Source organism: Orussus abietinus, unplaced genomic scaffold (assembly GCF_000612105.2).
Source record: "Orussus abietinus isolate OABI.00-Male unplaced genomic scaffold, Oabi_2.0 scaffold25, whole genome shotgun sequence".
Taxonomy (NCBI): Eukaryota; Metazoa; Arthropoda; class Insecta; order Hymenoptera; family Orussidae; genus Orussus; species Orussus abietinus.
The window spans coordinates 1,180,808-1,205,067 of NW_019394504.1; the positions used below are offsets into that span (position 1 = coordinate 1,180,808).

At 53.1% G+C, this 24,260-nt stretch overlaps 1 protein-coding gene across 2 annotated transcripts; it reads left to right on the forward strand.

Moving 5' to 3' along the window:
* The first annotated feature begins 1,985 nt into the window (after positions 1 to 1,985).
* LOC105697730 (homeotic protein Sex combs reduced) lies at positions 1,986 to 23,523 on the forward strand. Of its 2 annotated transcripts, XR_001103875.1 has the most exons (3): positions 1,986 to 3,458; positions 19,152 to 20,027; positions 20,089 to 23,523. XR_001103875.1 is itself a non-coding variant. In XM_012421340.1 (2 exons), the coding sequence occupies exons 1-2, from the start codon at positions 2,609 to 2,611 to the stop codon at positions 19,454 to 19,456; spliced, it is 1,155 nt and encodes a 384-aa protein (XP_012276763.1). In that variant the 5' UTR covers positions 1,986 to 2,608; the 3' UTR covers positions 19,457 to 23,523. The 2 variants fall into 2 exon arrangements, 1 of the variants encoding a protein (XP_012276763.1); XM_012421340.1 differs by having other exon boundaries at positions 19,152 to 23,523.
* The last annotated feature ends 737 nt before the right edge of the window (positions 23,524 to 24,260 follow it).

Below are 24,260 nucleotides of genomic sequence, written 5' to 3' on the forward strand. Positions count from 1 at the left end.
CAGCGGCAATCAGGAATAGAATATAAAATGACGTGAGTTCACGTCAGCGGCAACCAGGAATAGAACTTGAAAAGACGTGACTTCGCGTCAGCGGGCGCGAATGCGTTAAGAACCCTTTGTTACTTAAATTAATCCTACAATTATCACTGTCCAACTATGGTGCATAAGGTTCATCCGCGAACGCCGATGACATTTTTTCATTCCATCCTCTTCGCTTCGGGAAAATAAAAAAAAATCGTAGGTCGATTTCTAGACTATCGTCAAGGAAAATAAGACGAGAAGGAAACGTTTGACGTCCTCGTATCGTTCTCTCCGGTCCATGCGATCCTGGCCAGTCGACGTCCTCTCCCGCGGAGGTCCGCCCGCGGTCGAGGAGGTCCGACGAGTATCGGAAGAGTGCCGGGGGACTCGAAAATACCGCCTAGGTGATCGCCAGGCGAGGGGGGGCGTCGGGGGGCGTCGGCGTCTCGGGCCTCGCGGGGGGGCGGGTGGGGGGCGCGAGTTCCTCCGCCGCTACCACTGGCAGAAGTGAAGGAGATAGCCAGTTCCGTCGCAGGGAGGCGAGGGCGCCGCGGAGTGGGGGAAGCCGCGCGCGAGAAGGGGCGGTCGGGGGCGGGCGCGCGCCGCGCCGGGAACGGCCACGCTCGCTACATCTGGTGGCGGAGTCGCGCACTACGGAGGCCCCGAAGAAGAGGGCCGTCGAGGTGGCGGGCGCGCGCGTGCCCGCACTCGAGCCACGGCTGGTCGCTCGCGCTCGAGAGTATCGAAGATATCGAAAAGCACCGAAAAACACGAAAACAAGACGGAGCACAGAGGAGAAGGAGAGAAAGGAAAAGCGAGTGGGAAGAAAAACAAAAATTAAAAGGCACGGACTAATGAAGAAACTCGGCAGAGTTTCGAGCCAAGTACATTCGAGCGAGAAACTAGCAGGGTCGAACGATACGAGAGAGAGAGAGAGAGAGAGAGAGAGAGGAAAGGCGGAAGAGCGATCGAGGGAAATCCGGAAAGACGGTAACCCGGAGCCTCGTCCGCGAGGTTGCCGCTCGGCTCGGACCGATACTCGCCCCGCCTCCTCGGCGCCTCCTCGGCGCCTCCTCGGCGCCTCCTCTACCCCTCCCCGCCCGGCGGTGCCCCCCTTTGACCGGCCGGCTCCACGTCACACATGGCTCTCGCCTCGGTCTCTCGGCGTTCGGTCGTTCAGTGAGTTACGAGTTGCGTCCGGGTTCGCCGTCGAGCGATAACGGGCATCAATCGGGGATCGCGATTGGAGAGGATCGCTACCTGGAGCCTCTCCTCCTCCGGCCGCGTCCCTCTCCCTGGGGCCCGGGCAACAGGTTTGAATTTATGGGACAATAAAGAGTGCGGTGCGTAGTGCTCGCGTCTCCCTCGCCCCGGCCGGCCGGCCGGTCCCTCCCTCTCGCTCTCGCCGTCTCCTTCCCGGGGCGCGCGGGGCGCGCGAGGCGCGCGAGGCGCGCGCGGCGCGCGCGAGAGAAGAGAGCGGCGGAGGCTATCAAACTCTCATAAAACTGTCAGCCGCGGCCGCCGGGCTGACTTATGCGCGCCCCCTCCCCGCGGAGGACCGCCGGCGGGTCCGGAGGGCCCTCCGGAGGACCCGGGACGACCTCGCGCCGCGTGGCCACCCTCGGGGAGACGCGTGCGCCGCGGGCCCGCGGAAGACTCTAGGCGCGCTCTCGGGGACGAGCGGCTAGAAAAGGAGCGCGGCCCGCCCGAAGGGGCGGGAGAGGGAGAGAGAGGGCGCGCGAGGTGTCCCCCACCAGCCGGCTCCCGAATATCTCTCCATTAGACCCCCTGACGGGCTCTCCCCTCTCCTGACTGCGTCCGCACCCCTCTCACCCTTGTCGCGTCGGCCAGCGGAGAACGGGGTTGAAGAATCCTCCGCGGCGGCAAGAGAGACCAATCAAGGTTTGACGAACGGCGGGGATTGGTCGGCGCTCCTGACACGCAGCCAGGGCACGTGACAGCTACCGCACACACCGGCCGCGGGAGCGGAGGCCTCAGTACGACACCGCCTCCCTCCGCGCACGCACGCGGGACCGCGACTCCGGACCGAGGACACCCGACGACGGAGGTCGCCGCCGACCTCCGAGAGCACCCGGGAGTCCGACCGCGGATCGGGAAGAGACGGCGCGAGGTAGCGAGATCGGACAGAGCACGCGGTGGGACCCGCGACAGGGTGTTCGAGTGCGGAGCTGGGGGCACCCGGAAGGGGTCCCTCGATGGGGCCGGTCGATAGGGCCTCCGCTCCCAGCCCGGTGGGCCCCGCGGTTTGCCGTAGGTAGTCGCGCCTACGGACCTCGTAAAGAAGAACCGGACGGTTTTATTGCCCCGGCCACGTGGCGCGGACTCGTAAACCTGCCCGATCGCCGTGGTCCCCTTGGTCCTCCTGTCGGCTGGTCGTTAGCGGGTCGTCGAGTAGTCGTCGGGGTCGCGAGGAGCCCTAGGAACCCGGAGGTGCCGACTCGAGGGAGAAGAGCAGCGAGATGGGACGACCCGGACGGGACTAGGTGGAAACGCCGCGAGGACCATCGACGCGGTCTCGGGGACCGGGATCTGGATCTGGGAAGCGGTGGCGACACCCTCCTGGAAAATGAGTTCCTACCAGTTCGTCAACTCGCTGGCCTCGTGTTACGCCGGCCAACCCGGGCAGCAACAGCCCAGGCCCGCTGCCAGCTCCCCTGGCGAACCCCTGCAGGCTGCGTCGCCCGCGGGCCACGCCGGGCCCGACTATTACAACCCCAACGCCGCCGCGGCCACGGGGTATCCGACCCCGTGCTACTCGCCTCAGCAGCACTATCCTCAGCATCCCTATGCGGCACCCGCGGCCGGGATGCAGCACGCGGCCCCCACAGGGATGATCGACTACACCCAGCTGCAACCCCAGCCTAGGCTCAATGCCACCGCGACCTCCCAGCAACACCTGCACGCCCAACAGGCCCAGCACCACCCGCAGCCGCCGCCGCAGCCCCAGGCTCAGCAACACCATCCCCAGCAGCTGCATCCCGATCCTGCCGCGCCCTTGCTGCAGGCCGCGGCCGCCACCTCTGCGCCCTCCACCTCCAGCTGCAAGTACGCGGACTCGACCTCTTCCACCGGGGTCGCCTCGCCCCAGGACCTCACGACCTCCACCTCCAGGAACAGCCCCACGCCCCTCGTGGCCCCTGGGACCAGCAAGAGCGCCTCCGGTCTCACCTCGCCCCCGGGGGCTTCGTCCAGGTCCTCCGTCGCTGCGGCTACCGCCGCGTCTCCTGGTGGTACCAACCCCAGGGGGGTCTCCGAAGGCAGTTCCGCCCTCGCCTCGGCTTCCGCTGCGTCCTCGCCGGCATCCTCCACGTCCAGCACCTCCAGCACCGGGAACAACTCCTCCAACAAGGGCAACGCTTCCGGCAACAACCCGCCGCAGATCTACCCCTGGATGAAGAGGGTCCACATCGGACAGAGTGAGTACCGGTTCATCTCTACTGGGGACGGGGAAGGGTTACCGTGGGTCATGGGTGAATCCCAGGAGAAGACTCCGAAGTTGGTCTCTTGGTTTGGTTTCCATATCTTGGCTTCTTCGTTTTTCTTTTGCTCGTGAGAGTTAGTGGGAATTATGTATCCCGGGTAGGAGAAAGGTGGTACCGGGGAACCTCCTTCGGAGGTGGCAAAAGGACGGGGAAATTAATCGTAGTCATGGGGATTTATCGCACCGACCGTGTATGTTGCGTCAGTTTGCAATGAGATTGTAATTGCGAGAGACAGGAGGGGGTTTCGAAATGCGAGTACTTCGCGTTGTTCTTGCTCGAGAACTGCCGGGGGGAAATTATGGGAAGGTGTCGCAAGAGAGGCCTCGATTTCGAGGCTGCTTTTCGGCTCGATATGGGAGAGGCCGTCGACGATATGGGAGATAAGTGCTTAATAACCATCCCCCTCGACTTGCGAAAGTCGCGGAATTACCGCTCCCATATCCGTGTCGAGTTAAATGGTGAAAGCCCGGATAAAGCCGAACGCATCGCGGGCACTTACCATAACGAGTTTCCATCCAACCGTTTTGCAGGGGCATCGAGTCGCCGTTAAAGGAAAAGTTACGTGGATGTAAACGAAGGTCTCGATGTTAGCGCGGTTTGCGTAACGCCTTGCTCCTGGATCCTGATGGATACTTATGGATCGGGACGAGCGCGGACCGATGGCGAAGGATCGGTAGAAGGAACTCTCGGCAATCATTTTTCCTGGGTCCTTGGCAATTACGATTTAAAATTGTAGTCCGCAGGGTAATTGTTAAATGATATCCTAAGGGTGGATGCGCGGTGGGACATCTAATGGTGCTCTCGGGGTTTATTTCAATTTTTTTTTTATCATCTCGTAACTTAACTCTACGTTTGGATTCGCGGACGCTAAGGGAGCCCGAAGAGGTCCGACCGTATCGCGCCGACTATGAGAAATGGCAAAACGCACGCGGAAAGAAATAGCTTTATTTGGGTGAGAGACGTCAAACTGACGTTTGCGCTCTTCCGCGGCTTCGTAAGATGGATCGATCGAGGGAAACCGTTATCGCGACGAGACAACGAGATGCGGAAAGTTTGACACTTGTATCAAGGGAAGACGGTGGTCCAGCGATTAAAATGTGCCATTCAGTTCGGGGATGATCGTCGACGTAGGCGAAATATAATTACGAGTTCCGGTTGAAGACTAAGTATCAATTCTTAGGCTATCTCATCTTATCGGTCCCCTTTTCACGCCTGCCTTTTGTACTCATAAAGGCCGAGATGATCGAGGGTTCTTTCACCCTATCGATGGTCTCGGAAATATCTTGCAGAAGAGTCAAAGGAATGGGCAAAATTCGGAAAGAGGCGAAGAAGGAGCTGGCGAAACCGAAGAGGAGGTCGATGCATCTTACCGAAACTCGAAAAGAGGCTAAAGCGATGGTGGAACTCGAAACTCGAAACTCGGCAGAGGAGCTGGCGAAACTGGAGAGGAGGTGGATGCGGCACCTGCCCCCGCGGTTCACCGGAGATAAGACAGCGCCGGCCGCGGTCGCATTAGTCGCCCGGTGATTTACCGAGCGGCCAGTATGATTCAGTCAGCGGGGAATTTGACGAAGAATTAATGGTATTATGATATCGTGTGTAACTATGTATGTGCGCCGAGCCATAAATCAGGCCGCATTGTAAGGCGGGGGGCCCTTCTTCCTTCAGCTTTGGCTTTGGCTTTCTCGGCCTCGGCCTGCGCCAAGCTGGCGAGCTCCTTCGGCCCCCAAACGGCACCGAAAGCAAAGCTCTTTCTTGCTTTGCCTTGCTGCGCCTTCCCTGCGAGGGCCGCGAGGTTAATGTAGCGTCCCCCGACATCCTGCTTTATATTCCAGCCTGGAAACTGCTCAGACGCCGGCGCGATCGCCGAAGTTCCGCGAAGCCCCAAATCGGCCCATCTTCGAATCTTCGAGCAAACGGTCGTCTCCAGCTCGAAAGATCCAAAACGCACCTACCCCTTCGCCCTTCGAGACGATACGATAAACTCTAGGAGAACCCTGGACCGCTGAAACCGTAAAACCCGCTTCTTGGTCGGTTCCCTTCCGATGGACACTTTTTGGAGGTGTCCCTCCCCAGTGGCTCAGCTCCATCGTCGATCGCGTTCCTACTTCTGCGATCTCTGTTCTCCGGCGAAGGATGTTCGGAGATTCGATCTGGGCAGGCTTAGAGGCGATTTTCGCGAAGCCGGGGCCACGCGTCGGGTGGTTTGCAGCGAACCGTCCTGAATATTGGATGTAAGCTGTTCCATCGGCGTGTGAGCTCGTGGGAAGTTTCGGAAGTTGCTCGAGAAAGTGTCTGGGCCGTTTGTCCGTTACCAGGCTCTTTTTCCAGTACACACCGACCGCCAGATCGGAACCGCCGAAGCTGTTGGTTGGACCGGGAAGGGTCTGATTTAAAAATATACGCACATCGCCGAGGAGCTGGTGCGCCTTGACACTTTTCCAGGAGAGACTAAAGGAGTGCGCGGTGGAACTAACGCGGCGCTCCAGAATTTAGTCCGAGTGAAATTATGATATTTCATAAGTCGTTCAATTTTAAGAGGAGGCCTTCGCTTATCGGCGTTTTCGGACAGAGAAAGCCAGACCATGAAGCGAATTTCCGGTGATTCGGAGGGTGGGGTCCGTTCCGGGCCCCGTTTTGCAAAAAGGCCACACATGTTCCAGTTCACCCAGGGGTCTTTCCGGTCCCGAAAAGGCTCCCAGAATCCGAGCCAGGACCCCTAGGAGAAGGCTCTTTCTCCGGCAGCACCCACGCGCCTCCAGCTTGCGCAATTCTCGGGCCGACGACAAATTTGAGATAAAAAGAGAGAGAGAGAGACAGGAGGGGAAAAAAGGAGGAAATTGGAGGTTTGAAAGCTTACGCTTGTACGCTCCTCTCGCTCTCGGCGGCCCCTCTCTCTTTCTCGGGGACTTTAATCTGGATTTCTCTTTCGAATGTGTACGAGAAAAGCGTACGCTTCGAAAGGCACTTTATCTTCGGGGACGGCGCGCAACTTCGGCCTAGCAGATTAATTCTTATCCCTGGTCGCGGCTCCGATAAAATATTGCGTAGAAACGCGTCTTAAGTGGTCATAAATAAAAATGAGAATTCATGGCTCGATCGCTCCGCAAGGAGGGAATCATTTTAATTATCCCTCGCCGGCACACGGAATTCAGGATGCGTTGCACAACGCCGCGGCGTTGTTACTCGAGCCGCTCGACTCGCTCTCGGTCGGAGAAATGCATCCTTTTGCATTTCGGGGATTCTTTTTGCGCGACTTAGCTACGAGCGAGGTCCCCGCGTATGTCCGTCGGTGGTCTCTTTGGTCGTTCCGAAATAATCGAGGCCTGCCAGTCCCCTAAATGTAAAAAAAAGGCCCGCAAAACCAGACCACCGGAATAAAATTGATAAAGTTTCCCCGTGTGCTGGAAATTTTGCGAAACTCCGTTATCACGATTAATCGACCACGCGTGCTTATTAACATCCGTACACTCTGACAGAAGGAACCCATTGAACCGGGAAAATATATCGTTGAACCGCGCCGAAGAAATATATTTTTAATTAAGGATAATTCTTCGGGTCAATTAAGTAGTCGCGCAATTCGATTTTAATTGAGTTAATCGTTCTTTGATACTGACGTTGCGGATCGACCGACGGAATCGAGGGGGAAAGGCGTACCTTTGGGAATATTATGCCAATAAGTTCCATATGTTCGTCACGGGTGAAATAATGGCGCGATCATTAGCGATTAACGAGCGGTTAGCGCATAAAATAAGCCCGTAAGGTTGGCGCGATAAAGCCGGGAGAGAGACGGGGATAGTTGGAGCAAGGAGCGAGTCGAGGAGGGCGAGAGAGAAGGGCAGAATCAGGTGGCGGGTCAGGGGAAACGGAAGGTCGTTTTCGCCGAGGAAGCATAATTACTAGTCGATCCTTCCCCCCCGTAAATAAGTTACCGACAGTTGCCGAGGACGAGGACTGGCGCGATTCCTCCCCGAAGGGAGGGTTCTAATTCCCAAGATACAAATCCGTCTGCTGCCCTTGTGACATAAGGGTGTTAGGTCAAACCTCGGGACAGGTTTTCGGCCAGGACCCCCTTTTTGGGAGCCGGTACATCATCTTCAGGCCTTGTTTACTCTTGTTTATCCCGCCGCGAACGACGCGCAACGCAGGCCTTCTGCAGTTTTTCCTCCTTTCAAAGGAAAGGAAAAGTGGGAGAGAAGGGTGTCCAAGGACCTCGAAAGAACAGGATAAACGGCTGAATTTGAATATCATTTTAATATTCTTATCTCGACGCGCAATGGCGTTAGAAGCGCCCTGACGAATGAACCGGCGGGAAATATGCGTAAACGTTGCTGAATTAAATCTCTTCTATGTTAATTGGGTGGCTGGTGTCGAGCGCGTCACCGATTGCTCCGTTAATGGGACAAATGAGAATTTATGCATGTTTCTCACCGAGGAGCCCTTTTTTTTAGGCTCGTGGATCTTTTTCCCCGGTACCCTGGGAGTATTAGCACTCCTCGAATGGTACATCAAAGACGCGTGTTTGTTGCGGCTCGAACGAGGGAAGGGAAGAAAGAGTGGCTGCTATGAGCTGCGCGAGGCCGTTTCAAACTGGTTTTCTCAGGCGCGATACGCGCCGTTTTGCTCGCAGATATACGAGAAGTTTGCTTTTTCGAGTCGGCCATGTCCCGGTGACTTTTCGTCGAGGTGTCAGATTTTTTTTCTTCCCCCAATTTATTTTCGAATTTTGTTTTGCCCCGCGAGAAAATATCCCGAAGTGTGAGAATTAGGGTAGCCTCCTCCTGGATGTGAGCGGAGGCCGAACTGATGAGGAACTCACTATTTCGAGTCGATAACATCTTCACGACTTTTCGTCAAGGTGTCCGAATTTTTTTCTTGCCCGAATTTCATTTTAACCGCGATTTTTCTTTTTCGGCCCAGGAGGAAATGTCGAAAAGTGTGGGAATGAATCCACATGTAACGAGGCCCTTTCCACATGTAAGTGGAGGCCAAGTGGATAGCCTGTTGCTGCTTCGGGGTCGCTGCAGGAATCCTAGGTCCTGATTCCTGCACCCGGTCCTCGGACGACAACCCCCCGAGGAGGACCTCCTGGCCGAAAATTTACGAGCCCCTACCGAATGGGGACGAACTTTCGATGTTTTCACGCGACACGAGTACCGGAACACCGCGATACACAATAATTACGCCGAATCACCCTCTTATTGTCCCGCCTTACTCGACTTCTAAGCGTGACATCGACGTAGCCTGCAAAAAGAGAAAAGGAGAAGAATCAGGCACCGGCGATCCCTCACTCTCGAGAGAAGCAACCCCGAATCAAGGACGGAAAGGGTTGCCCTAACCTGGATTTCTAAGCACGAGAAGCAATAAATTTCCCCCGAAAAATCCTAACAATGGGCGAGAGGTCTGGGTTATTTTTTAGTGTTTAAAACTGTAGACGAACGACACCCCTCTATTATTTTCTACGGCCATAACTGACGGCTGAGAAACGAAGTCGATTTGATTCTACGGGAAAAATGTGAAAATTAGTGTCACGCTTTAATGGGATGCGAAATCAAATTTGGTCAGGAAATTATCCTCCCTTTGAACTCCGAAACCTCGGCCACTTGTTTCGAGTACGAGATAAAAACACCGCCAAGCCTTAACGTAAACGTTTGCGTCGACGTTAAGTAAGACCTCGGTGTCGAGTACGGAGCTAATTGTTTGTACGACCCGACACGTGGCACTTACGGCTTTTCCTTTTTCCCCTATCATTCTTTTTTCCAATCCTTCCAGGGCGACCGGATCGCGGATCACAGAGCCAACCAACGCACTTAGCGGCGAGTAACATAATCGCTCCAGTACTGGGTAATTGTAACCCACGTAATTCGACTATCTCAATCTCGATCGCTAGGCGAGGACCTCGGACGGCAGATTATTGGTTGCAGTCCCTATCCCCTCGATTTTCCACATCCTCGTTTTTCTCCTTCCCCAGAAAATCACGGGAGTGTTTATAAATTATCCAAGAAGTAACAACGTTTACGGTCACTTACGTCAGTGCTTTGAAATGCCGGCATCACCCACGCGGGTGGCGCACCTCCCTGACCTATCCTAATCATGGAGAATGATTCCAGTGATCGCAGGAGATGAATCTCCATCAGCAGTTCGTTCCGCGAACCTGCACCCGCGTAGTCCCGAAGAACCTGAAGGATATCGCCTGAATTTCATTGGACTGCCGAATTTTCGGCCTTCAGGGTCCTAGGTCTGACTTTTGAGGTTTCGGGGTCGACCGTTTGCGAATAAATTCGAGTCGAAGAGGGCCACCTAGGACTGGGCGCACTTTCGCTCCCTATGAATCATGCAGCACCTATGCCACGGGTTGGGTCGTTCCTCTTAGGAAGCTGTCCGTTTTGATCGTCCATGGTGTGCCTCCTGGTTACCCCTCCCTGGGACCGCCCCGAGGAGAGCAGAGCAGAGGAGGACCTCGAGGTAGAGGCAGAGGAAGAGGCACCACGTAAGCCTCGCGAGCATTTATTTATGGCCCGGGGTCGTCGGGGTGCACGCGGGACCGCCCCTACATCGAGCACTTTGCCCTGTACACCACCTACGGGATGAAGTCGTTCCCGTTCCGCGTGTCCACCTTCGCTCTTTGGTTTCACCCTGGTCCCACACTCGGCACGTCCCGGCGACGCCTCCGCTGCCCCCTAAACCTCGGTTACCACCAACGAACCTGTACTTTTATTTCCTATCCCCCGGTAATTCGGGAATTTTTATCGATGAAGACGTCACGCGATGGTAGGAACATTCTCGGAGGAACACCTGCGACTCGCGGATAAGGTCTTGCACGTTTAACAAGACCAAGAGCAATTTTGCTCTTCCCTGATCTTTAGGAACAGGATTCAGAGGAAGGCGGGCGTTTAGACGTTGACGTTCCTATTGGGCGTTTATTTTTTAACCCGAGGCACGAGACGCGCGTCTCTCGAAGTCGAAGCCGACGTGTCTATTCGCTTTTTCCCCCGAGACGTATCAGTATTCAATGGGCCCCATCCTCGGCCCGTCCCGTTGTCCGGCCGTAAAACAGCCGACCAAAAACCGATCCAATAATGACCCCGAGGAATTTGTATTCGACGGCCCGTTTCGTCGTTCCTCTCTCTCCTAGCGTCGTGGCGTCTGTCAAATGGTCACATAAATCCCGGCGCAGAATCCGAAGCACCTGGAATAGAGTCCCCCTGGACCGTTCGACTTGGAGCCCTCGGAAGTGGGGCCCCTGGAAATTCGAACTTTTTGCCATTCCCCGGGAATAAATTCATCCAAGTATAGGTGCGCGTTGATCGAGTCATTTGGTTCTTGCACGCCCTCCTTTAAGTCGGAATATTGTCCCGGAGCGGGATCGACCATCCTCTCTTTCTTTCGAAATCCCCGAAATTCCGATAGAAAATTGTCACGCAAATTCTTACCGGGATTATTCCCGGCCGACGTCTCTTGGGGTCTTGTACTTTATTGATAGAATCGTCATTTTGAGTTTGGGGGTGGGAACCCCATGAGCAAGGTGGACAAATTTAAGGGGGAGTCTTGAAATGAAGTCTTTCGAGGGCGGAACGCCTTTGCAGCGAGGAGGCCGCTCGAGATCGCACGCGGTCGGTTTTTGCGTGCGGGCCCGATACGAATAAATTGATCTACACGCCCGTACACGCGGGACGAGTCATTTGTGTGTTTTTGCCCACCCTCAGGCCCGCCCCCGGTGTACTCGGACACGTAGGACCTCGCAGCTGACTGTATTGTTCCCGGCGAAGGCGTCATTAATTTTCCCGCACGCAGGGGCCTTGCCCGCGCGCGCCGCCGCGACTTAACGCATAGGTGGCCAGCGGGCGGCTGTTATCAATTAATAGTCGAAAAGTTTTGTCTCGATCTTGTCGTCGAAAACCTAAGCGACGCCGGCGAATCCATTAGTTATCCCTCATCTTCCTGCATTATACACCGGCGGTCATCCTTCCTTTCTTTCCCGCCGAGCGAGACGCACGACCGAGAGGAATAGCCCTCGCGAGGAAATTCATTAATATCCGCGCGACCCTTGTAATGCCGCCTGTCCCATAAATACTCCCCAAAGGCCGGCACCGAGTACACGATAACGCGAAAATCTCGGATTTCTCAATAGCTCGCAAGCTCCCGGGGTGGGGTCTACCCTACGCACCCCTCCACTGTACCACCCCAAGAGGGAGTCGCGATGCACCGGGGTGCATCGTGATCCCGAAGCACGAGTCTCCTGATCCTCCATCTAACGTCTGAAAAATAACTTTTTTTTTTTTTTATTACGGATTCAAATATTTCACAAAGTTATCACGAATACGGGAATTATTGGCTCGTCGATCCTGATTGCGATAACTTTTCGAGTCCGTGTTGGCTGCTTTTTCTTTACCCTACGACAAATTTAATATTCCAGAAATTTCTCGTGAATTCGCGAATTAGCTTGTCGACCCTGATAGCGGTGATTTTTCGAGTCCATGATGGGTGCCTTTAGGACCGACTCCTAGGTAGACAATGGAGCGCCGCGATCGGCATTGCATCGCGCCGGATGGATCTTTAGGCGGATCGGAGGTGAAATCGCGGAGGCGATCGAGGCTCCCTGCTTACACGCGCGTCCTCGTTGGTGTGGATCGCGAAGGAAAGGTAATGCATTCCTGGACTGTTGGTACGTTTGAGTCGCGTGTGTCGGTCGACCGATCGGACCGCCGCGTGATGGATGGAGACGCGCGGCCTCTATCCAAGCTCCCCCTCGGACCCGAAGAGGAGCCGAGCACCCGAAGAGGAGGCGAGGCCTTCCACGTCTTCCCGTTGGTATCCGACCGCTTCACCTCCCCGTATAATAAGTACGGGTGTACAGAGCATAATGTATAAAGTGGAGCCCGGAGAACGCAAAACGTCCCGTCTCTCCGACCCATCGCACACCAAACTGTCGCCACCCTCGCAATCCCAATTCAGTGACGATCACGAAATCGGAGTTTATCAAATTCCAATTTTTCTACGATTAAAGTTATCCAATTGTAAGAAAAAGAAATAAAAATAAATACCGAAAAATGCGGCTAAGTTCTTCGTCGTTCCTATCCGATAGGGTTTAGTGTACTTTTGTCGGGATTTTGTCAAGTTCAAGTTTCACCAGGTGCGATTAAGCGTCATCCAAAGAGCTCCCGATTCGCGGATCAATGGGAACAATGGCGGGGATCGGTAACCACATCCGGATGTTGGTCCACGGGACGAGAGGGTTCGCTCATCCGCGTCGAAGTGGGTCGGCGCGCCTCGGAGGCGGCATTAGGCGCGGCCCGTTCCGCAATCATATATGCATCGGACAGTTATAAATAGATACAAAAATTATTGCTTTTCAATCCGTGGGTCGAGGCGAAGGGGTCGGGGGCGGGGACCCCGGGGCACGCGAAGGGGCTCGGAGGGATGCTGCGGCTCTCACCGAAGCTTTTACGCCGATGTTTGCGCGGGTGGGCGCCAAGATCATTTATTACCGCCCGAGAAAGCTCCCTGACGCAAATAGGTTTGTTTCTGGACCCTTTAAACGTTTCACAATAATCCGCCGAGGCCAAATTCAATTAACGCCTCGTCTTTCTGGGCTTTCTTGGTCCTTCTTTTGTGCGTCGACGGGCGCCGCCCAGGGAACTTTGCGGTTCCTCCACCCAGCCGTTCCTCCATACAAGGAACTTGGTTTCCGAATGGAACCTGAACCCCACCTTCCTCCACTTCCGTAAGAAGCTTTGGCTATGAAAAAAACCAAATATGGCGCCGAAATGTCCTCGATCCACACAGAATTCCCGCCGCTCTCGACGAGTACCTTGAAGACTCGCATCGGACGGGCCATTCCGCCGGGCAAAAAATCCCCGGTTTCCGCGGTGCGATTAATTCCGCGTATTCGAAGGCGGCCCAGTACTCGAATTCGCGACTTCGATTGCTCCTCGATGTCGAAATCTCGAAACAGGTGGAGTTCGCACCGGCGAGCGGCCGGACGCTGGCAGGCCGCTTCCTGGCTCGCGGAATGTCGACAGGTCGTTGATTTTACCGGCCCACGATCTTTGGCCCGAATCGGACGCAGCTGCAGATCCACGGAAAGGTCACAAATCAGCCCGGAGTGGTGAATGACGCAAAACACGCCTAAGTAAATTTAAATTGCGCATGGACTGGACGGGCCGGGCGTTTTGGCGAAAACCCGCAACCCGCTAACTGGCCGGGCGCCAGAGTCGCGGGTAAGCATCTTCTGTCCGTATTACAGCTTTGTCGGGGATCCGTCGCTGAACCGGCGGATTCTGCGGCTCCGACTTTGATTTAGGCCCGATCACGCCGGAAGACATTTGATTCCGCCGATTATTGAGCCCCTTGGCCGCCACCGGCGGATTTGGCAGCCTTAAGACATATTTATCCGACCCTGAGGAGGGGCGAGAAGTTGGGCTACGAAAAGGTGCAAGGAAACCAACGATATACGTCTAATGGATATCTTGAGCTCCTGGAGATGCGTTTCGGGTTACCAAGGCAACCAACCGTGGCCTAACTAATTTTACCGATTTTCTTTTTATTAATTTATATACTCGATTGCGCAATCAGTGGCCGAGGGTAGACGATTGTTCGACTTGGGAACGGCGTCCGAAGGCCGGAATTTTTGGCCTCGAAAGTGGACCACGGTGAGATCGAGTTCGTGACTCGAAGGGCCAAAAGTCAATTGAGCAACTCGCCAGGTCTTCGCTATTTTTAACGACCACGTTCTCGGGAACATCTGTCCCCGATTCCTCAGGGCGCAATCCTGTCAAACAATCCGGCGATTCGCCGGATTACAGAGAGAGAGAGAGAGAGAGGCGGCGAACGACTTCGGGGGCTGCCGCTGGATGAAATACGAGACGGACATTTCTGCTCTAGAAACGCGAAAGCCTGGGAACGCGCCGACCAAGAATTCCTGCCGAGGAAGCCGAAACAAATATTTAGTGATATTAATAACGATTAAGTCAACTCTTCCCCCTACCACCTGATGCGGTGTACAAACTACCACCTGGATAATTGTGGATTTCCCCTGAGCCTAAAATTCATCTCGTTTTCAAAGATGACTCAAAACTTAGAGTAAACGTCAACTTTGTATGTTGTACTTATGCTTTGGTAAAATAATGAAATTAAGCAGTACTGCTCGAGGGGGGCAGGTTGCGGGGGCTCGCCTCGCATCTCTTGCGAGACGGATGCTGAGCCGCTGGACCACCTAGATCACGAGATGCAATCGTAATTGTATAATAACCCCGGTCAGCTAGCGGGTTATTTACGATCGGACTGCTCTGTCGGCGATGTCAATGCTGCCAGGCAAGATCGGAGCAGTCCGAATGCCTCGGCGCGACCTCGGGGTACGAGGGTACCAGGGGATACCAGGGGGTATCAGGGAGTTCCACCTGAACCTGGGTTATCGCGGTTTACACCGGTGCATCCTGTTGCGACGCCCATTTACCCGATCGAGATCTTAATGGTTTCTCCAGGCGACCCTTTGAGAGCGAGCCGTCCCGATCTCGCGAAACCGTCACTGATGCTTCACCCCGGTGTTCATTTTTTCCCCTTTTATTCCCAACCCCAGGGAATATCATAAAACAATTTCTGGATACAAGTCAAGTTCCTCTTGGAGTACAATATATAAAATTGTAATAAATTTAATAAAATTCCCAGGAATTTAGTCAGCATTTTTTTTTTGGTCGCAGGGCTTTTCGGAGCTTCAATTGGCGCTTGAGATTCGGCGGGTGTTTCGATGTGTCCGACTTTTGGGGGCTGGAAAAAAAAAATGGCGATCTTCGTGCGAGCGGACGGATCTCGTTACGGAGTCGCAGAAATTGAGAGCCCCGGCGGCGCAATCCGACGAATTGACCCGATCAGCTGTCCGATCGGCAGGTCGGATAAGACTGGCTCTGCTCGGATAACTAGTCAGATACGTAGCCAGGGTTAAGAGGGTGGATTAAATCTGCGGATATCTGCCTCGGTGGAGATTCGCTCCGCTCGGTTCTCCGAATCGTGCGATCTCACCTACTTACCCTTATCCGCGAAATACATCTTTATCGAGTGTGGAAAAAAAAACAAAAAGTGGAGCTCGGCTAGTTGGCTCCATTCATAAACGCCTAACTGTGTTGAGTAACTCCGAGTTTAGATAATAACACGCCTTAAACTCGGCCCGCACGCAAGTACTCGTGGCGCAAATGAACACATCGCGCGGCGTAACAGGTACTTCTGGATTAATTAAAACCTCGCTCCGAAGTAACTGCTCGGCCGACTTCAAATGGCGCTGCCATTTTGCCTTGGACCTGTAAAACGATAGTAACTCCCCGTGTATAAAGTTCAGCAGCCTTAAGCACCTTTAAAGAATTAATCCAAAAAACCCTGGACATTGTAGGTGCACGAGGTACTTCGGTTCCAGACTCCCCCGCACTTCCACTGAAAGGGTCTGGAGATAGGGTCTGGTTCCTCGAGTCTCCCAACCCGTTCCTTCGGGACCCGGTTGGTCCTCACGGGGGGAGTTGAAAAATTCCTGGTGCTAAAAAATGGGCAGCATGTGCACGGCCGACAGGCTCCAAGAGGTGTCCGGATCCCGGAGAATACATCCAGAGCCTCTTCTTGTCACCCAAAGCGACGTCGCGTCTCCGACATCGCCCAGCATCCCGATGTTCCGGCTCTTAATAGAACGGCTCACGGTGCACGTCTTGTCTGCCGTCCCCTCTTCTGGCCCCGGAAAGTCATCGCTGACTGACTGACTGACTCGTGGAGTGACTGACGCGTGACCGGGGATGCCCCCGGTACCAAAGGCGACACCTCCACCGTGGATAATGGATATCCCCGATCGGCGATCCGACCAAGATGTCCTCCGGGTCGTATTTCGGTACGCGACCCCCGACCTCCCCCTTGACTCGACCAAACGGACTATTTTGGCCCCGTTGAAGAGGGACGTCTAGCTGACGGCAGCCCACCAGTGATTCGACTTGCGTCCTGGTGCGCGATTCGCTTTTAACCGCGACTTGTCCCTCGTTTTCCAGAGCGCCGATCCCGGTCCATTGAGAGAGGACGTATTTTTAGGAGAGATGCGCACCCGGGACCCCGATTAGTCAGGCTCGCGGGACGAGCTCGAGATTTTGTCGCCCTGGACCCCGAGGGGTCCCGGATCGATGCCAACCTGACGAGGGATTGATGAGAGGTCCACGACTCTCTGCGGCGTCCCGCGTTCTCCAAGATGTCCGCTCGCCGGGAGAAATCCGCGACCTCCGACTTCGGGCTTGACTAATGGTCATTATTCGAGATACCAGGAGATAGGCCTGCGAGATCATCTCTTAGCTTGCTCTATTTTTCAATTTTTTTTTTATTATTATGGAGAGGGTACCATAAATTGTCTCCGTGATTTTTCGTCATCTTCGGGATTGAAGAGATCAGGAAGGTGATGGGGGTGTATAAAATAGGGTGGAACGTTTCGCGGTCCATGACCAAGTTGGTTCTGGATGTCGGAGCCTGTAATCTTGGAAATATTAGAAATACGTGGAAAATGGTGGGGATTAGTTCTGGATGTATCAATTCTTCCTGGGCTCCGTTTTTCGGAGCCAGGCGAGGCTGGACCGGAAGATCGAATTCCTCAATTATGTCCCAGCTCCCCCCTGGGTGAGGAACGTCTCGAAAACGCGGGACGAGCTCGTTCGCCGACGTTCTGCTCCGTGTATCGACGTCTCCGGTGCCGGACAATTAATCACGATAACATCGTGGATCGCCGACGATACGGCCCCGAAATCGATAGGTATCGCGCCGACGTTTGCACGGCACGCTTGAGCCGGGGGACGCGTAATGAGAGGAGAAGGCCGACAAAAGTGCGGATCCATGAAAGAGTCCCTACGAGAATGATAACGGAGTCGTTTAGACCGACCCGTAACGAGGAATAACGCGATCTGGAAATGATTACAGGTCTTTCGCACCTGGTAATCCCGAGACAAGGGGGTGCAGCGGGAAAAACGCGGACTCGCCGAAAATCCAGCAACGAGGGGGACTATTTGTTAGATCGTTAAAATCCGCGCCAGTGACCTGCTACGTCGGGAGGAAAGTGATAACGCAGTCCGGTAATTAAGCCGGGATGTCTCTTTGGACAGTCGGTGCTCCCCGGTTCGGTGTTCACCGTTCATTGTCCAGTGGTCCACCCTTTGGGGTCCAGTCGGTGGGATTTACACGTGTCCCCTTTGCGTTTCTCCCCCTTCGTCGACGTCTTTTTCACTCCATCCCTCCGTTCCGACCCATTCCCCACCGACTCGGCGGACTATTAATAGCGCATTCATTATTGCCGCAAATGAGCCGCCTCTTCAATATCCGCATTCGCAGGGAGGCCCCTCACCTGGAGGGCGTAGGAGGGCCTCTTGGTCCCGACACCTGTTCAACGAGCGCCGATGTCTGCGGGGAGGGTACCTCGCGTCCTCGGTTCCCTGAGGAGTCGTTTTCCGTGATAATGGATCTTATCAAAATGAACCTCCCCAGCGCGCCGATCGATGTACCAACTTTTTGACACCTCGTCGACAAGTATCGTCGTATCTACCGGGATCTCGAATTCCGTTTCGGTGGAGGGGCCCCAGTATCCGATGGGCCCATCCCCTCTTCGGGGTGGCTCCCTAGGCGGGAACTCGACGTAATAGCCGCGGTGTCGTAATAATAGCGTTGCGAAATTATTTATGGCCGAGGCGTGTTAAGCAAATAGGTAAAACAGCTGCCAAGTGACCAGCCCGCGAACCAGTAGCAACGTCGCGGGCATTACCCGTGACTCGTTGAAATAATTAACGAGGTCGTCACGCATTGGCTGACCGGCAGCCTGAGTACCCGGCCTGTCCCGTAATACTCATCCCTGTGTTCCCTTCGTCCTCCCTCTTCCGTCGACCAGCCGATCGTCCCGACCGATTGGCGCCTCCACTTCCGGCTTGCGAAACGGCGTTCTCCACTTCTTCGGTGGAGAACGCCGCCTCTATCGGAGACCGGCCAATAACTCACGCCCGCCTCGGGATCGTTAACGGTGTCGTCCACGCCAGCTCGATAGATTTACGAAACAACGAGAACCAGGAATTACGACGTTCGGCCACGTAGACTACCGTGCCGGTCTTTCGGAGTCCTGGGACAAATCGGTTACCGTTCGGCTCTTCATCTCGAGAATTATTCCCGGATTAATCGTCCACGACGTCGGTGAGGCGACGAGTACAACGTTTCGACTGGATTTTCCCATAAACGGATAAATTCCCATTTTTCATACGTAATCCGGCATTTCATTAAATCCCCAGGCATCGACAATATTCGAAGGAATGGAAAAGGAGGCTCTGTTTCTTTTTTTTTCTTTCTTTTCTCATTCTTTCCTTTTTAAGAGAGACCTTTACATTTTTATACAATGATTTATAGTAATTCGATAGCGATAATCGCCGAAGGTGGAGCGACGTCGAGTCGCGAGTGTAATGAAAGCGGAATTGTTTGGAATTGTTTTATCCTCTAGTTCTTCGTATAATAGATTCGCTGCGAATCTTCGCGGAATTGTCGACTCGAGTCGAAACTCGAGTTGGCAGAGCTCTCGAAATTCGGAGCGCACTCGACGTGAGTACTTGGGTCTAACTCTCGGTTCCCGTTTCCTGGTTTCAGGTACCGTCAACGCCAACGGCGAGACCAAGCGACAGAGGACCTCGTACACGAGGTACCAGACTCTGGAGCTGGAAAAGGAGTTCCACTTCAATCGGTACTTGACGAGGCGGCGACGCATCGAGATCGCCCACGCACTCTGCCTGACCGAGAGGCAGATCAAGATCTGGTTCCAGAACCGGCGGATGAAGTGGAAGAAGGAGCACAAGATGGCCAGCATGAACATCGTGCCCTACCACATGTCGCCGTATGGCCACCCTTACCAGTTCGCGCCGCACCCTGGCCAGTTCGCGCATTTGGCCACATAGGACGAGTTCTCGCCCGCCGAGCTCGGAGCACACGCAGTCCGGTTCCCCGGGATGTACGGCGAGCAGAACTTCTAGGCTACTTCGAACCGTCTCGAGCCGATTCGAGCCGATTCCGATCGGTCCCCAGGACCCCGCCAGAAGGATCCTGGCGGACTCGAGGACGAGAACGAAGCATTTCGTCGACACTTCGGGCCGATCCGCGAAATAGGGATCCAATGATCCGCAAGATAGGACCTAACAATCGTCCGGAACTGCCGAAGAGCTCGCCGACGTCCTCGACACGCATTAACTGTGCTGGAGACCTTGACGCTCTTCGGCTCTTCTTGGCTGGATCTTCAAGATCTCCTTGGCTTTTGAAGTGACCAGACGAGCCCGAGGTGGCGACGAAGTGCGAGCTCTTCTCAAGCGAGCATTCGAAGCTGAAGCCGAAATTTCTGCGAAGTGAGCCGTGCGCCCGACGTGAAAGAAAGAGACTGGACGCGCTCCGAGGGGCCTGCCACAATTACAAACGATAAATTAAAAATCCGTGGCCAAGCCTTCTCGGCGGACGAGATGATCGAATACCCCTAGAGTAAGTGTAGCGACTAGCGACCTAAACTAAAACCGTAAATTAATTGCCGTTATTTCTCTAGCTCTGCGCGCCGTTTCCCGCGTCGACTTCCACCGGAGGTGCGAGGACTCCTCGTGATCGGTGAAATGTCTCACCCGATTCCCTATTCTCCTGGATCTCTGGTTAAGGACGCCGAGAGGCTCCTCCCAGGTGAGGTCCACGTAGAAACGTGAATTCGATCCCGGAAACCTATTATGTCCTCCCTTAGTTGCATAAGAGACCTGCTAATGCTCAAAGTGTACTTGACTGTGGCTCGCCGAGTTCCGGTGGGTTTCCAAAAGAAAAGAATATTTCTAAATCATCTTTTCCTAGGAATTATCAAATCTCTGGTACGACAGACGGAGGAAGGTGACGTTCTCCATTGATACAATTTATTTCTGGACCTCTGAGTTTTTGGCTTCGGAGTCAGAGATGAATGGCGAACGATATCCGTCGAGGTTCGAGACGGAGTCACTTCTTCTTTTTGTTATTGTTATATTCTTTCTCGCCGCGCTATTCGCGAATTGCGGAAACCCCTTGGCAACTCAGCTGACGGAACATCGTCGTTCGGGTCGTTTGACATCTCCCGCACTCGGACGCGCAAAGTTCGGAATAGCGATCTCGTGAATTCCTCTCTCAAGGACAGGGAGATATTAATTGTGTCTGGGCAAAAATCAGAAATGCCATTTACCGCAACAATTGCAACTAAATAATTCCTCCGACACCTCGCGAAGGTACTCTAAATAAATTCTTTTTCCACGTTAATTGTCCGAAGTTACATAACCTCCAGACGCAATGATCTCACCAAACACGCGGACGAGCTTTTCCGAAATTTGCAACCACCGCCAAGACGAGCTACCGAGTCCCCGGAAGCTCTCTGTAAATAGTGTGCACCTCGCGTCGTAACCCGAGGTCTCCCCAGGAGTGCACCGTTAAAAATAACTGGCTCTGATTAAAAGGACATACCGATAGCGATTACCCCTCCCGAGGTCTATATCGCTGCAGAATCAATTACCGAAGTCCCTGGAAAAGTATCTCGAGGGCGCGAAATTCCTGGAAAAATATTCCGGCGGTGCAGAAATGCCCGGGCTAATTTTTCCAGAAATTTAAAGGATGCTGAACGAGCAGGAGAGGGTCTGTTCAGGACCCTTGCGATAAGTGCTGTCTCCATGCGAGGCGAATTAAGGTGGGCGGTTATTTTTAACAGGTCGTCTATACCTGGCGTAGGTGCAGGTGTATTTGTGCGCATAATTGGTTAATAAATTCGGCAGCAAATCGCCCGTTAGCTGGTAAATGGGCCGCAGTTGTGTAAATTAGCTGGCGAGGTGGGGCGCGCATGCGCGGCCCTCTCTCGTGTAATTGGATATATTTCTTGTGATACGGAAAAGAGCCGTCGCGACGCCGGGTTCAGTTTTGACGAGGTTGTGCGACACGAGGAAGCAAATTCGGAGGCATACAGGGATATCCAAGTATATACATATATAAATATATATATTACGTGTAACGAGGAGCCGAACGAACGGGGAGGTGCGGAGGTTTTAACGAGATGTCGCGAATTGTACATACATATGATTATCGGGTATACGAGAGCGCGATTATATATGCCATGTTATATATTGTACGAGGCGTTTCGGAAACGACGGAGGTCCGTGGCCTCCTCGGAGATTCCTGGTGAATTCCGAGCGGCGTGTGCACTCGGAAACGCGAATAATCCGATTACGGGGAGGGAAATATGTACTTACCGCGCGTACTTACGAGGAGATTACCCCGGGAAATTTGAAAGTGCAGGAGCGTGGTAACGCTTTGCCCGTCGCGCGGGATAAGTTCGCGTTTATCTTTAGCCCTCTATAAAATCCCCGCAGAAAATTTCCGACTGTTGTTCGCAATGCTTAGATACTTCGCAAGGGTATTATTCAGCGTATTCAGAGATACTTGTGACTTTTTACACGGTGGAGAACAACCCAGTCTGCGATTCCTCGTTTTGCACGTTAAGTTAATCCAAGCCGCGAACCGGTGTGCATTTTGCGACCGGCTGCAACTTGTACAGTGTTAATTAATTAACGTTAACGACGGGGACATTTCCGCGTTGGTAAGATGCCGAAGAGAGTCGCGGAACGCCTCGGTTCTCCGTTTCATGCACCCAGGGAACACGTCGAAATGATATGCACTTTTGATATGCAGTCAAGCCGAGCGGTTTGCAACGCAACGAAGCGTCGATTTCCGCGGCCGGGAAAATCGCAGAAGTGAACCGTGGGATGCGGAAATCTCCGATTTTGGGCCCCGCAGAGTCGGCCAGAGTTCCGCTGCGTTCTTCAAGATCGGGATCTTCTACTTCTGCGGATTTTGCAAATCGAGTCCATTTTCTCGACCTCTCTATCCCGGGGATTATTTCATTCTCCGTTGTTCAACACACGCGGGGAGGGAATTTCTTTTTTTTTTTAATTCGTAATCAAAATATATATCATGTCCTGATATATTTCGATTATCACACAATGTTATCCTTCTCCTGCAGGTGTAAAAACATTTTGTTTCAATCCAGTCCCTTTATCCAATTTTCCTCCCCTTGAAGATAAGCAACGCGAGGAGCGAGCGAGCGAATCTCTTGGAAACATACGAGGGCGTCTTGACCTACTGAGATTATTTATATTAAATATCGTTATATCGACCCCCCCCCCCTGCAGGTCGATACATCCGATATTCGCGTAAAGATAGACTGATTCCTCGTCCCTCGTGGAACCCCCGCGTCCTGAGACGAAGAGAAATACTCCCACGAGATGATAACGCGTATTCGGTGAGGAAGTTCTTTCTTCGACGCCTGGTACCGTAGACGTATTTAAACGATCCAATAGTAACGACTATTACTATTATTATTATAAATATAAATATATATAGAAAAAATATATATATACAGAGTGATTATGTTGCTAACGACTTGGTCCAGTGTTAATATTGTATTTTATTTGTTTCGTTATGAAGTTTTCCTTTTTTCCTCTGTCTCTCTTTCTCTCTCTGTCTCTCTCTCTCTGTCTCTCTCTTTGTTGTTCACGCCGCGTGTCGGTAAAACACGCTCCGTACCTACGAACGTGCATAATGAATTACGTGAGGTCATGCTCGTACATCTGTCGCGAGGTCAGCGCACTTTAATCGGCCATATTTCAAAGCTTCGAAGAAAGAACCAGTTTATGAGCCTCTCTTATCGGTTGTTTGTTCATTTCACGTAAAAAAAAATAAATAAATAAATTTAGAGACTGAATTTACCCCTTGTCGCGATAGGTGTACGAGACGCGACCTACGGCCTAAGTTAAGCTAAAGTATTACGTCCGCGTAGCGTTTTCAAATGTTACTTCATTCCATGTAATATACGTAATAGTCTAACTAAATACCTACTTACTGCATCTACGTATCCTAGAGCACCGTACCGTGTAAGGCCATATAATTATATAATTTAAATTGTAATTATTAAATGGTATGCCGTAAAGAAAGGGACGTTGTCATTGCCTGGACCATCCGCGCCGACATTGCAGTGATAATTTATCCTCGGATAGTGAACGATAAAAATTATTCAATATTTTTCCATGGATTTTGAAATTACGGGGAAATTATTTCCAAGTGATTTTGTGGGGAACTCGATTTTAGGCTACTTGGGTTGTAAATTTCCTTGCGGGAGGGGGATTATCATTCGTCGAATGGCTGGAGGGTTCGGCCGATTTTGTTATCACTTGTAAAGTGGAAAGTAAAGGGGCTCGGTTGTGCAATTTTTCAATGACGTCGGGAAATTATCTGGCAATACGTGGAACACTCCGATGGAGGCGCGCAATAACAAGTCCAATTTGCTCGGACAGACTCGTGTTTTTTTTTCTGTAACGAGCTCCGGAATTATCGTTTGAAGATTCATCCGTCGGAAGAAGTCCCGCGTTATCGGTTACGAATTGATTATCAGCGGTTGGGCGCAAGGAATCTGTGGAGAGTCCGTCTCTATACGAGAAAGGAATCGTATTAATAGAACCGCGTCACCCCACCTTCTAGATCCCCGATTATCGTGTCGGATGAATTCTTTGCGGCCTAATTGAATGTCAACGGTTAATGAACACATTAACACGAACACTCGCAACCGGCGGTCTAATAAACACTCGGGAGCTCCGATTAACCCGCGATTTTTGACACTTTATAAATCCACGAGGGGTCTCCCATGGAGTGACGCTGGAATGATCGGAA